This window comes from Giraffa tippelskirchi, chromosome 2 (assembly GCF_054371585.1).
Source record: "Giraffa tippelskirchi isolate mGirTip1 chromosome 2, T2T-mGirTip1v1.2.pri, whole genome shotgun sequence".
Lineage (NCBI taxonomy): Eukaryota > Metazoa > Chordata > Mammalia > Artiodactyla > Giraffidae > Giraffa > Giraffa tippelskirchi.
In genome coordinates, this window is record NC_137276.1 from 170,302,988 (window position 1) to 170,317,214 (window position 14,227).

A 14,227-nucleotide genomic window follows, 5' to 3' on the forward strand; every position below is an offset into this window, starting at 1 on the left:
GGATGGTGTAGCCATGAAATCAGAGGCAATTGCTTCTTGGCAGGAAAGCTATGACAAACCTAGACAGTGCATTGAAAAGCAGAGACATAATGTCTCTGATGATAAAGGTTTGTATAGTCAAGGCTTATTTATGGTCTTCCCCGTGGTCATGTACAGTTGTGAGAGCTGGACAGTAGAGAAGACAGAACTCCAAAGAATTGATGCCTTCAAGCTGTAGTGCTGGAGAAGACTTCTGAAAGTCCCTTGGACAGCAAGGAGATCAAACCAGTCAATCTTAAGTGAAATCAACCCTGGATATTCCTTGGAAGGATTGATGTTGAAGCTCCAGTATTTGGTATCTGATAAGAACAGCTGACTCATTGGAAAAGTTCCTGATGCTGGGAAAGATTGAGGACAGAAGGAGAAGAGGGTATCAGAGGATGAGGTGGCTGGATGGCATCACCTATGCAATGGACATGAACTTTGGCAAACTTTGGGAGATGGTGAGGGACAGGGAGGCCTGGTACACTGCAATCCATGGGGTCACAAAGAGTCAGAGATGACTGGGCAACTGAACAACAACTCTGCATATAGGCACTTCCCAGGTGGCGCTAGTGGTAAAGAACCCACCTGCCAATGTAGGAAACTTAAGAGATGCAGGTTCAATCCCTGGGTGAGGACGATACCCTGGAGGAGGGCATGGCAACCCACTCCAGTATTCTTGCCTGGAGAGTCGCCATGGACAGAAGAGCTGGCAGGCTACAGATAATAGGGTTGCAAAGAGTCAGACATGAGTGAAGTGACTTAGCACCTATGCACACTGCATATAAGTTAAATAAGCAAGGTGACAATATAGAGCCTTAATGAACTCCTTTCTCAATTTTGAACCAGTCTGTTGTTCCATATCTGGTTCTAACTATTGCCTCCTGACCTGTATACAGGTTTCTCAGGAGGCAGGTAACATGGTCTGGTATTCCCATCTCTTTCAGAATTTTCCAGTTTGTTGTAATCCACACAGTCAAAGGGTTTAGTGTAGTGAATGAAACAGAAGTAGATGCTTTTCTGGAATTCCCTTGCTTTTTCTATGATAAAGCAGATGTTGGCAATTTGATCTCTGGTTCCTCTGTCTTTTCTAAATCCAGCTTGTACATCTGGAAGTTCTCGGTTCAGGTACTGCTGAAGCCTAGTTTGAAGGATTTTAAGTATTACCTTGCTAGCATGTGAAATGAGTGCAATTGTGTGGTAGTTTGAACATTCTTCAGCATTGTCCTTCTATGGGATTGGAATGAAAATTGACCTTTTCCAGTCCTGTGGCCACTGCTGAGTTTTCCAAATTTGCTGGCATATTGAGTGCAGCACTTTAATGGCATTATCTTTTAGGATTTGAAATAGCTCAGCTGGAATTCCATCACCTCCACTAGCTTTGTTCATAGTAATGTTTCCTACGGCCCACTTGACTTCACATTCCAGGATGTCTGGTCAGGTGAGTGACCACACTATCATGGTTATTTGGGTCATTAAGACCTTTTTTTTTGTATAGTTCTTCTGTGTATTTTTGCCACTTCTTAATCTCTTCTGCTTCTCTCAGGTCCTTGCCATTTCTGTCCTTCACTGTGCCCATTCTTGCATGAGATGTTCCCTTGGTATCTCAAATTTTCTTGAAGAGATCTCTAGAAGAATTCATTAGAAGAAATGGAGTAGCCTTCATAGTCAACAAAAGAGTCCAAAAATGCAGTACTTGGGTGCAATCTCAAAAATTACAGAATGATCTTGGTTCATTTCCAAGGCAAATCATTCAGCATCACAGTAGTCGAAGTCTATGCCCCAACCTCTGATGCCAAAAAACCTGAAGTCGAGCAGTTTTATGAACACTGACAAGACCTTCTAGAACTAACACAAAAAAACGATGTCCTTTTCATCATAGAGGATTGGAATGCAAAAGTAGGAAGTCAAGAGATACCTGGAGTAACAGGCAAGTTTGGTGTTGGAGTACAAAATGAAGCAACATAAAGGCTAACAGAGTTTTTCAAGAGCATACACTGGTCAAGAGCATACACCCTCTTCCTACAATACAAGAGATGACTCCACACATGGACATAACCAGATGGTCAATACCGAAATCAGATTGATTATCTTCTCTTCAGCTGAAGATAGAGAAGTCCTATACAGTGAGCAAAAACAAGACCTGGAGCTGACTGAGGCTCAGATCATCAGCATCTTATTGCAAAATTCAGGCTTAAATTGAAAAAAGTAGAGAAAACCACTAGGTCATTCAGGTACGACCTAAATCAAATCCCTTACAATTATACAGTGGAAGTGACAAATAGATTCAAGGGATTAGATCTGATAGACATAGTGCCTGAAGAACTATGGATGGAAGTATGGATGGAGGTTATTAACACTGTACAGGAGGCGGTGACAAAAATCATCTCCGAGAAAAACAAACGGCAAGAAGGCAACGTGGTTGTCAGAAGAAGCCTTACAAATAGCTGAGAAAAGAAGAGAAGAGAGAAGCAAAGGAGAAAAGGGAAGTATACCCAACGGAATGCAGAGTTCCAGAGAATAGGAAGGCGAGATAAGGAAATCTTAAGTGAACAACGCAAAGAAATAGAGGAAAATAATAGACTGGGAAAGACTAGAAGATCTCCTCCTTTGTGGGTCCTCCCACTTTCATTTCCCTTCTCTGCTCCTGGACCAAAGAGACGTCCTCACATTAATACCTCATTTTGACTCTTCTGCGCAGCGCCTTTAAAAAAAAAAATCCCTCCTTTCCCCTCTCTTCCCCCAATTGTGGAAGAGAGGCAGGACTTCCTGTTCTTTTCAGAGCCACGGCCGGAAGTGAGTGCGCGCAAATCGGCTTTGCCAAGTCTGGAGAGTTCAGACGGTCTGCGCTAGTTGCTGCTTTTGGGCACGAAAAATGCCAGGTCTGGCGGCCGCAAGCCCTACCCCATCTGAGTCACAGGAGAAGAAGCCGCTGAAGCCCTGCTGCGCCTGCCCGGAGACCAAGAAGGCGCGCGATGCGTGGTCAGTGCGCAGTCCGGGAGGGGGCGGCCGGAGGCTCCGCGTTTAGCGTTCAGGCACTTCTGCCCTGCCTGGGGCTGGTGTTGGTCCTCGCTTAGGGGTGTGGTGCTCTTGAAGGTTATAGAGTCCAATAGGCTTCGCTGTTGGCTGTCTGTAGACTGAGCCCTTAGCTCACCCTTGGGAAACAGATGAAGGGATTGGAAAGAGGTCAGATTGACTCGGGTTTGCTTCGTCCACTCATTCCTTCCTACAAAGGGTTTCTGAACGTGGAAATGTTATGGGTCAAGCACTGCCTTAGGGTCAAAAACGTAGAAATGGGTAAAGATGCTGCTTGATTTAAAGGAGCTTAAAGTTAATGATTGCTGTGCGAGGTTTGGCAGTATCAAAGAGTACGTTTTCTGGTGATTTCTCCCAAAATTTAGACATAGTTAGACACAGGGTACGTTTCTTAACACTACAGAAAACCCCCTTATCCCCACCTCTTTTAGCTAGATGATTTAAAAATCAACCAGGCTATGACATAGATGACATTACAGTGTTCAGAATAGTACATCTAGATTACCTTCAACTCGCATTCTTGTTTTTATTGTATACAGCCTCTATTGTGGAACAAATATCTGAAGGAATCTTAAGATATGTGAGTGTTACACCTCTCCCTCCAGTCCCTTTTTGTCCTTACATAGAAAGTAAAGACAGCATAAGTGACATTAACACTAAGTATTTTGCAAGTAATACTGTGAAGGGAGAATTGAAGACTACAGTGGGATACTGTGCTTCCACAGTTAAAAACAGTAGGTGCTTATTGAACCTTCAGATAGTATTGCATCATGATTAAGAGCCTGGGATCCAGTTTCAGGGTTTGAGTCCTGGTTCACCAACCAGCTTTGTGACCTTGAGCAAATTAACATCTCTGCCTCATATCTGTAAAATGAGCCTAAGTTTTCTGCCTTCAGGATTACTGTGCTATAAGTCATATTTGGTACTTAGCACAGTATTTTCAGTATTTAATAAATGATCAGGGCAAGCTAGCTAGTATTTTCTAAAGGAGCTTGCTATCCCATGCAGACAGCCATTAAAGCTAGTGAAAGATAGGTTGTATTTAGAAGGAAGCAGAACCTACCTTTTTTAAAGTTAACTTCTGCATCAGTTACCTCTGACCCCTGTGGCGGCTCCCCAGGTTATTTAGAGTCAGGAGTCAGTTTTTTCATGTAATTGATTTTTTTCGTGGTCCTAGTCTTTGCTTTGTAATTTTACAAGTGAAAAGTTCTTCGATCATCATGAGTGAGGCTCCTCAGGCCACCCTTGGCAGCCAGATGTTTTTTGCTGTTGTGTTGGGTGTCTTGTGGCTAGAAGTAAATTTATTTAGAGGTATTTGAATGCAGAGCAGAATAAAAAATGTAATTCCTCTGTGATAGGCAAAAAATTAAGCTCTTCTTTCTGTACATTTAATGTTAACTTTTTACTCAGTTTATTTCATTACAGAGCAGTATTATTCCTTGGATATTGTCTAGGGTCAGTATTTAATATGCATAATTATTGCTTCTAATCAGATTCTTCTACTCTCCAAAACTAGTTATCTGTGGAATGTTTTCATGGGCAAGGAAGTATCACAAGAGCCAGTAAAAACAAATTTGGTGGGTCTTCCCTGGTGGTCTAGTGGTTAAGACTCAGCACTCTCAATGCAGAGGGTCCAGGTTCGTTCCCTGGTCAGGGAACTAGATCCCATATGCCGCAACCAAGAGTTCCCACGCCACAACTAAAGATCCTGCATGCGGCAATTAAGACCCAGTGCAGCCAAATTAATTAATTAATTAAAATAAATATTTAAAAAAAAAAAAAAACAAATTTGGTATAATTCCGTTTTTAAAACTCCAGCTGTATTCTGTCAGATCCATGTTCTGCCTCACTCCTTATCACTTATGCTTACTTACCGCTAATGTGCTTAATACCTACTTTATTAACAAGTACATTTTGTTTTATAGCATCATTGAGAAAGGAGAAGAGCAATGTGGACACCTAATTGAAGCCCACAAGGAGTGCATGAGAGCCCTGGGATTTAAGATATGAAATGGTGAGCATGGTACTTTCTTATTGGGAAGGTAATACATTGGCTGATTGCTTCAAATTTGTGTATTGCTTTACAGGTTTAGCAATCATTCAGCAGCATTCTTGGGGCTTCCCTCATAGTTCAGTTGGTAAAGAATCTGCCTGCAATGCAGGAGACCCAGGTTCAATTCCTGGGTCAGGAAGATCCTCTGGAGAAGGAAATGGCAACCCACTCTAGTATTCTTACCTGGAGAATCCCATGGACAGAGGAGCCTGGCGGGCTACAGTCCATGGGATCACAAGACACGACTTAGCAACTAAACCACCACTTGTCTGAAAGGTAGCTCACCTGCTTAATCTAACATGCCTTAGTATAACTAGAGAAATAGCTTGTAAGTTTCTAGTGTACAGAGTAAATGATGCTAATAAATTGAGAAATACGGGACTTCCCTGGTGGTCCAGTGGTTAAGACTCCCAGCTTCCACTGCAGGGTCCCTGGGCTCCATCTATGGTTGGTCAGGATCCTGCATGCTGCATGTTGCCACCAGAAAAAAAGAAATTGAGAGTGTTTTATGGATTTGGGAAGGGGACAATTAAGCTTTCGAGTAAGGGCTTGACAAAAGCTTTTAGAGTTATGTTAGAGAAGAATCATGGCTTAGGAAGTTCAGAATATCCAGACAAAATTCAGTTGTCTGATTAAAAGGGAAATATTCTCTCTTTTTTGTTTCTAATCTTGTGAGTTTTTAGAAAGAGCTTTTTTAAAAAAATTAATTTATATGTTATAATTGGAGGCTAATTACTTTACAATATTGTGGTGGTTTTTGCCATACATTGACATGAATCAGCCACGGGTGTACATATGTCCCCCTGTCCCAAACCCCCCCTCCCACCTCCCTCCCCATCCCATTCCTCTGGGTTGTCCCAGTGCACCAGCTTTGAGTGCCCTGTTTCATGCATCAAACTTAGACTGGTCATCTATTTCACATATGGTAATATACATGTTTCAATGCTATTCTCTCAAGTCATCCCACCTTCACCTTCTCCTATAGAGTCCAAAAGTCTGTTCTTTGTATCTGTGTCTCTTTTGCTGTCTCACAGGGTCATCATTTCCATCTTTCTGAATTCCATATATATGCGTTAATATACTGTATTGGTGTTTTTCTTTCTGACTTAGAAAGAGCTTTTAAATACGGAGTAGGCAGCGCATGGAAGCATTGCTTTCTGCAAAACAGAAATGTAATTGTTGCTGTTTCTTTTGTACCATGCTTTATTCCAATAAAACTAAAACCTCAGTTTTTTTTTTTCTTTTGGCCGTGCTGGGTCTTCGTTGTTGCATGGGCTTTTCTCTAGTTGCAGAGACTGGGGGTACTCTCTAGTTGGGGTATGCCGACTTCTCATTGCAGAGGCTTCTTTTGTTACGGAGCACAGGCTCTAGGGTGCTCGGGTTTCATGTGGACTCAGTAGTTGTGCCTTGCAGACCCTAGAGCACTGGTTCAGTAGTCGTGGTGCATGGGCAAATTTGCCACACGGTCTATGGGATCTTCCCAGATCAGGGATCGAACCCGAGTCTCCTGCATTGGCAGGTGGATTCCTTACCACTGAGCCACCTGGGGAAGCTCCTCTGGACATACCAAGTGTTCAATAGAAGATTCTTAATTAAATGAATGAATAAATGAGGAAACTAAGGCCCATGTGTATGAAGTGACTACCTATAGGCAGGGTCTGACCTGTATCCTCTGTCTCTAGACAGATTCCCTCTGCTTGGTGCCCTTACTCCCCCATAACATCCACACCATACCACCATTTTAATAATAGCTGAGAGATAAAGCCAAAGCTACATACCAGTATAAAAGTAATAGAAAGCCTGGCTTCTTTCCCTTTCACCTGTTTCCTGCCTCTTTGGAATTTTACATGTGACCAGCCTTCCTCATTGAGCTGTGAAAAAGGGGGGATAAGGAACCAGCTGATAAGTCTATGAGGTGGAAAACAGTCTAGACTGAAAGTCCTGAGGCTTAACTTTGGTTCTCCTGTTCTCTAGCTTAGCGTGTGTTTTGCTTGAACTAAATATATGTTCATTAAGATATTAATCTAATCATATCTGGGTTTTACTTTTTTGTTTATAAAAAGAGAACCACAATATATTTTGTGATTTTTATGTATGGTATTATAAACCTGTGTATACAAGATATACTTAAGTGACTTTTTAGAAAGCTCATGGTGAATCATTCTGTAAAATAAGTAAATATGGTTGTGGGGAGCTTAAAAAGTATAACTATTTTAAAAAAATATACTATTTTTAAAAAGTATAACTTGATTATTTCAGAGACACGGAATCTCAACATTTGTACATGATTTCCTTGTCCCTAACCTTTCTTTCTAGTCAGTTGTGTAAGCTGTTGCTTAGGGTTAAGCCTGCCTTGATAAAAAGGGTGATTTTTTAAAATGCTAATTTTAGGAGCATCAGAAGTTTCTCTTGGACTTCATGTGGATCTCAAAGGTGATACAGTTATTGCTATAAGTAACATATATTCACAAGGACCAGAAGATATCATGGTTTTCTTTGTTATTGGGATGGAGAATGAGAGTGATTCCTATGGCTTCATTTGTGTATAAAAGAAAATGCAAGAGTTTTGGACTTAGAAAACAGGGTGTTTAACCAGTTGTGTGGTTTTGAGCAAGTCCTTAACTGAGCCTTAGTTTTCTCATGTGTAAAGGAGAGAGAACAGTACGTGACCAAACTACTTCTTAGAGTCATCGTGATGATTAAATGATATATGTATGAATAGGCTTTGTAAACTGTCAAAGAGAAACCAGATAGCCATATCTTGGAATTGTGGATAGCAGACATTCTATTGAGGTCTGTTTAATATATGTCCTGATGATGTATTTTTGAATCCTGGTTATGAAAAGAATCTGAATCCATGTAGGGCCTTTCTTAGGATTGAGAATATATTTTTTATTTTCAGCACAATGCTACTTTTGGAAGAGGAACAGGTGTTTGGATCTACTTTGGTCCTAGATGCCTTATTTCCCTATCCCCCATGGGGAAATGGAGGGACCATGAAGTTAAAAAAAAAAAAAAAGACTTGCTCAAGTTAGGAATGGGTAGGTGGTGGGATTAAAACTAGAATCTTGATCTTGTTTTGTTTTGTTTTGGCTGCTCTGGGTCTTTGCTGTGTGCGGGCTTTCTCCAGTTGCATAGAGCAGGGGCTCCTCTTCTTCGCGGTGCCCGGGCTTCGCATTGTGACAGCTTCTCTTGTGAAGCACAGCTCAGTAGTTGCGGCTCTAGGGCGCTAGAGCATGGGCTCAGTAGTTGTGGGGTATGGGCTTAGTTGCCCCAAGGCATGTGGAATCTTCCTGGACCAGGGATCAAACCTGTGTCCCCTGCCTTGGCAGGCAGATTCTTTACCACTAGACTACCTGCTGCTGCTAAGTTGCTTCAGTCGTGTCTGACTCTGTGCGACCCCATAGATGGCAGCCCACCAGGCTCCGCCGTCCCTGGGATTCTCCAGGCAAGAATACTGGAGTGGGTTGCCATTTTCTTCTCCAGTGCATGAAAGGGAAAAGTGAAAGTGAAGTCGCTCAGTCGTGTCCACTCTTAGCGACCCCATGGACTATAGCCTACGAGGCTCCTCCGTCCATGGGATTTTCCAGGCAAGAGTACTGGAGTGGGGTGCCATTGCCTTCTCCGACTAGACCACCAAGGAAGTCCAAATCTAGGTCTTTTTTCACCCTCCAGATTGCAAGCACTTTATACTTCACTCCTTGCACTTAATGAGATTTTACTGCCAACGTATTCATTTTTAGGTTTACCTAAAACTTTATTTTGAATGCTAGTTACAAAGACCTTTTGTTGAAATACAGAGGTGGATATAACTCAGTAACTAGGTCAGTAACTGGGTAAAATTCAACACTACTATCTGCACTGTTGTAAGATAAACTTAACTAAATTGGTATCTCTTACACCATTAGACCACATTTTTCTGAGGATAGCGTCAAAGGAAAAATGTTTTGCAATCTCAGATCTTCCCAGTAATGATCATGAAAGTTCCTTAATTCAAAAACTTTAGTAGCTTTTATTTTCTAAATAAGATCTTAATTGTACCTTGAATCCAGAAAATTGAACTTAATATGGAAGTAAGTACATTCAACCAGAAGTGTACCTTATATTCATCTGAGGAATGTTTTCCAAAATTCACAAGCTTGAGCCCTGATCTGCACCTGTTAACTGAAGCTCCTAGATAATTTTCAGGTGTTCCTGTCTTTAAGAACCACTGGCTTAAGCTGAAGAAGTGGTAGGGATAATACTAAATATAAATTGCCTGAAGATTTAATAGCAGCAAAAATAGAGACTTGAAAACTACTCCTAAGAAAAAATAGGGTGCCATGGTGATGATTCTAGACATTTACAACTGCTTTTTTTTTTCTGGCTACGCTAGGACTTCGTTGCTGTGTAAGGAATTTCTCTAGTTGCGGCATGCAGGGGCTACTCACAGTTGAGGTACACAGGCTTCTCATTGCAGTGGCTTCTCTTGTGCAGTACAGGCTCTAGGCACACAGGTTTCAGTAGCTGCAGCATACAGGCTTTAGAGTGCTGGCTCAGTAGTTTTGGTGCACGGGCTTAGTTGCTCCATGGCATGTGGAATCTTCCCACACCAGGGATCCAACCCGTGTCCTCTGCATTTGGCAGGTGGATTCCTATCCACTGGACCACCAGGGAAGTCCATGACTGCTTCTTTTACTGAAAGAGAAACTAGAGGAACCTAAAACCTGCTTAGAAATGGCAGCTGGCATCTTTCTGCCTTTAAGACCCAGGAGGAACCTAGAGAACACAGTTTGGGGGCTAAAATCTTTGAAAGAAATTAAAGGACCAGCAGTGAGTGGTGATGATACTCAGTATTTATCAAGCTTGATTGAACTTAATATTTGGTTAACATATGCTTAAAATATGCTCATTTCACACACATAAAACAAACTCAGAGACAACTGATGATGTCTGAAAATATGATCCTGAGAGTCAAGAAAAAGGGTCATTTTTGCTATTTGAACATTTATTCATTCAATAGATAACTGTCTCCTGTCAAGGACTTTATACACAGAGGCTTTCAGTGGGTAGCCCCCCTGATGATGAGTAGCGGATAACAAAAGAGGTAGCAATACTACACAGACTGCCATCTCTTGAAATGATGAGTAACTTCATTTTTGCATATGTTTACATGTATTCTTCCTCTGAGCCTTTTAGAAAAGAGAGAATTTATATATTTATATTGTTGATAAAGCTTATCTTTTCTAAACCAAATGCAGGAATAGGTAGGTGAGGGAAGCACTTGAATTAGACTTGAAGAGTCGGCCAGTCCAAATTGCTTAGCTGCCTTGTTAGCATTGTTCCTGTCTTCTGGGATAGGAGTGAGGGTGGGTACGAGCTGTTTGGAGAGACACCTACTATGACCAGCAGCCCTATCCTCTGCTGCTCTCCCTTTTTGATCTTTCCAGATTCATTTCAAAAGTGTTACCCTTACTTTGCCCTTGGGTTTGAGTGAGTAACTTTCCACAGGAAATGCCTTGTATACAGAGCTGACCTGCCTTCCACTTCGTGGATCTTTGCCAAACATACTTGAGTCAGCAAGGAGGGAGTTGCCAGTCTCTTCGCTTGAAAATCTGTAAAAAATAAACCTCTCTGGGGAAGGTGTTTTTGAGAAAATAAATGAACATATAGTTTTTACTTCAACAAAGACTTTAAAGATTAAACCTTGTAATGGATTAAACAGTTTCCATGATGTTCTTATAGTTAAAGTTAAGCAAAACTAGAATTTTACAGTGTAGATCTTTTATTTTGTGACTGGTTTAGACTAATTGTGGCAGTTAGTTAATAGTCCTCGGCTGAAGCATATATTTCTAGCATCTTAATTCCTGACTCTATAGATCTGGCATGATGTTTGAAATTTGAAACTTTCTAAAATACATTTTTTTCACAGGTGTTCTGCTTTGGGAGTGAATAGTTCCTGAAAAATGAAGAAGATTCAATAACTTTGGGAGTTCCTTGCTGAAAATTGATAAATAAAAAATTATTTATAATTTATTTAAAAAAATCCCTATTTAAAAGTCTTCAGGTGTGTTCCTTTTTGTATTCCTCACATCCTCAAGTGGTATTTATTTTTCTTAAGGAATATCTGTGGGTTTCTCATTTGTGGAGTCAGACAACCTTGGATCAAAAATATTGGGGGGTGGGGGCAGGGGAATTCCAGAAAGTTCCAAAAAATAAAACTTGAGTTTGTCATTTTTTTTCAACTATTTATATAGTATTTAGAGCTGTTTACATTGTATTTACAACTATTTGCACAACATTTAAATTTTATTAGGTATTATAAATAATCTAGAGATGTATATAGGAGGATGTGCTTAAGTTATATAGAAATACTACACCATTTTGTATAAGGGACTTGAGCAAACACAGGTTCTGGTATCCACAGGAGGGTCCTGGAACCAATTGCCCCAGATCCTGAGGGACTGACTGTAATATAAACAAATCTTATAACAAATTTCTTATGTTCTTGTTGTCATTCTGGGAACTCTGGATATTTTTTGTCAAGAGAAAGCAGATACTGATCTTACCTAATGAAATCACAAAAATTAGTTATAAAGAAGTACTCAATTTATAATGGATATGGTAGTCAAACCATCTCATTGAAGGTTTTGTTTTTTATTTTTAACTTTTTTAAAGGTAAGAATTGGACAAGTCTTCAGTCTTAATATTTTAAGTAATTATTGTTCTTCAGTAATTCTCTCTTTTCTGAAAGTAACTTGTTTAGATTTTGGACCACATCAGGGTGCGTTGGCTTGAAAGATCTCTACTGTTTGGCATAATTAAGTGTACTTTTTTTACATTTTAGAATAGACTAGGATCATAAGTTTAATGCCTAGGGGCCAAACAGTTATCTCTTATTAATTAGAAGCTGGCCCAGGTCAGAGGCTGGATTTTTACAAATAAGTCACTAATGAAATAGCGCAGTCCTACACTATAGTGATACAGAATATATGTTCTATTCACTGTGTTCTATAGTTCTAACATATAGAACATAGTGAATAGAACACAAAGTGTGGATCACTTACTATAGCAGCCCTGTGGTCCTATTAGCTGCTTTTGAGCAAATGAGGCATTTGGTCATATTCTGTCTTTGAATTTTAAATCTCAACAACAAAAGATACTGTGAAAACTAATGAGAATATGTAGGGTTCATGTGTCATACGATTGGAAGATTGCTTCTTTAAAAGGAGCTGAACTAGATTGTTCCTAAGGATTCTTTCCTAGTTAAGACATGGCTCTGGAGACTTCCCTGGCGGTCCAGTGGCTAAGACCCCACACTTCCAATGCAGGGGGTGCAGGTTCAATCTCTGGTGGGATAACCAGGATCCCACATGCTGTACAGCTGGGGGAAGAAAAGAGCGTAGCTTTGAAGTGTGACAGGCGTAAGTTCAACAGATGGCTATGTGACCTCAAACAAGTCAATCTCTTTGGGTTTGTTTTTCAAAACAAAAAAATTAGGTCATTTTTCTATGCTCCTTTTTTTTTGTTTGTTTTTGACTGTGCCAGGTCTTGTTGCAGCACACAGGATCTAGTTCCCTGACCAGAGATCAAACCCTTGTCCCCTGCATTGGAAGTATAGAGTCTTCACCACTGGACCACCAGGGAAGTCCTTATGCTACGTATTTTTAATGCAATCATAGTATTAACTTTTCTCCATAATATATTTTATCACCTGTGAGTGTATTTCTACAATATGGTTTCTATTAGCTATGTACAAATCTACTGCATGGCTTACCATAAACAATTCTCTATCTGTACATTCATTTCATTAAACAAATGTTTATAGAATGCCTGTTATATGTTAGATACCATTCTAGGAACTGGGTCTCAGTATTGAATAGAATACATACCAGATATCTAAATTATTTCTGATTTTAAAAATGTTTTTTGTTTTGTTGGTTTTGTGGAAACATAAGGAAGAAAGAAATCAGCTGAAATTCCACAAGTCTACAATAGACCGCTTTTTGGTGACCTTGCCATTTATCTCTTTTTGCATGTATGGGTTTTTTTTTTTTTTCCGTTGGCTACTCCATTATAACACTACAATGGACGTTTCCAAAGGAAAATATAAGTGTCATTTAACCAAGGATGGGCCAGATGCTTTGGAAGAGTTCTGCCTGACTAATCTCTAGAAAGCGGGTGCCCATTTGTACCTTAGTACTGAGGGTGTCTAGTCTCCTGACCTCTTAGCAAGATTAATTTTTTCAACCTTTGTCAATTTGATATGCTTACCTGATTGGTAAAGGAATTAAACCACCCTTCTTGACATCTGCCATACTTAAAAGTACATTTCACAAGACTCTGCCCATCATTCCCTAGTGCTTAAGGCTTCCCAAAGATCATATGTAGCATTTTGTTACTAATAATAGTAACAGATGTTACCACAGTAATTTGAAAAAATGAACTTAGCTTCCTAATAGATTGTCACCACATTCTGACATACCTCTTGGCTAAGTTCCTGCTATTGATGATACTTCCCAAATTCTCAATACAGATACATTCATGCTGTTCTCTAAAATTAGTTCCCTTTGTCTAACCTTGAAATGTTTGACTTGAAGGTTGATGAGAATAGGACCATATCCCTGTGCAAGGTCTGCTTTAGGGTAACTATACAGGTGTGATGTGAGGAGAAACTATAATCCTCATTTCACAGGTGAGTACAGGCAGTCAGGTTAAAGAAATTGTTCTGGTCAAATATTTGGTGACGTGGAAAGTGAGTCTTGGTCATTAGAGTTCAAGCCCAAAAACCCAATGTTCTTTCTTGTACCAGGTAACTAATACAAAAATTATGTATTCATAGTCATAAATTCATTTATTCACTCAGTACATATTTAGTGAAGGCCTGTTATGTGCAAGGAACTGTCCTAAATGTTGAATATTCATATGTGAATCATATGTATCCCCTGTTCTCGAAATGAGAGGATGCTTGACTCAACATTTACTGAGGACATACTAAATGCCAACTGTGTGCTAAGTAATGAACAAAGATTAGTAAGACATGGACCCTGCTCTCAAAAAGCTTATATTTTGGTGGATATGTGTATATAAGCTATAAAAATAAAAAGTTGAATATTCAGTGCTATGATAAATATTCCA

General features: G+C 40.0%; 1 protein-coding gene and 1 non-coding gene across 4 annotated transcripts in view; both read left to right on the forward strand.

The window, feature by feature from the left end:
- Positions 1 to 2,825: 2,825 nt before the first annotated feature.
- Positions 2,826 to 14,227, forward strand: part of COX17 (cytochrome c oxidase copper chaperone COX17) — a 36,617-nt gene continuing 25,215 nt past the window's right edge. Inside the window, exons 1-3 of one of the 3 annotated variants that reach the window (XR_014077358.1) lie at positions 2,826 to 3,003; positions 4,983 to 5,144; positions 5,334 to 5,605. Coding sequence is in view for 1 of the 3 variants with exons in the window: in XM_081571953.1 (XP_081428079.1) it covers positions 2,897 to 3,003; positions 4,983 to 5,067 (192 nt within the window). In the remaining 2 variants the exon portion in view is untranslated. Of the gene's footprint in view, positions 3,004 to 4,982; positions 5,145 to 5,333; positions 5,606 to 11,021; positions 11,136 to 14,227 lie in introns of those variants that run through there. The other 2 variants (XM_081571953.1, XR_014077357.1) reach the window with 2 other exon arrangements.
- Positions 4,643 to 4,715, forward strand: TRNAE-CUC (transfer RNA glutamic acid (anticodon CUC)). The gene has a single exon. It is a non-coding gene; the product is annotated as a tRNA-Glu (tRNA).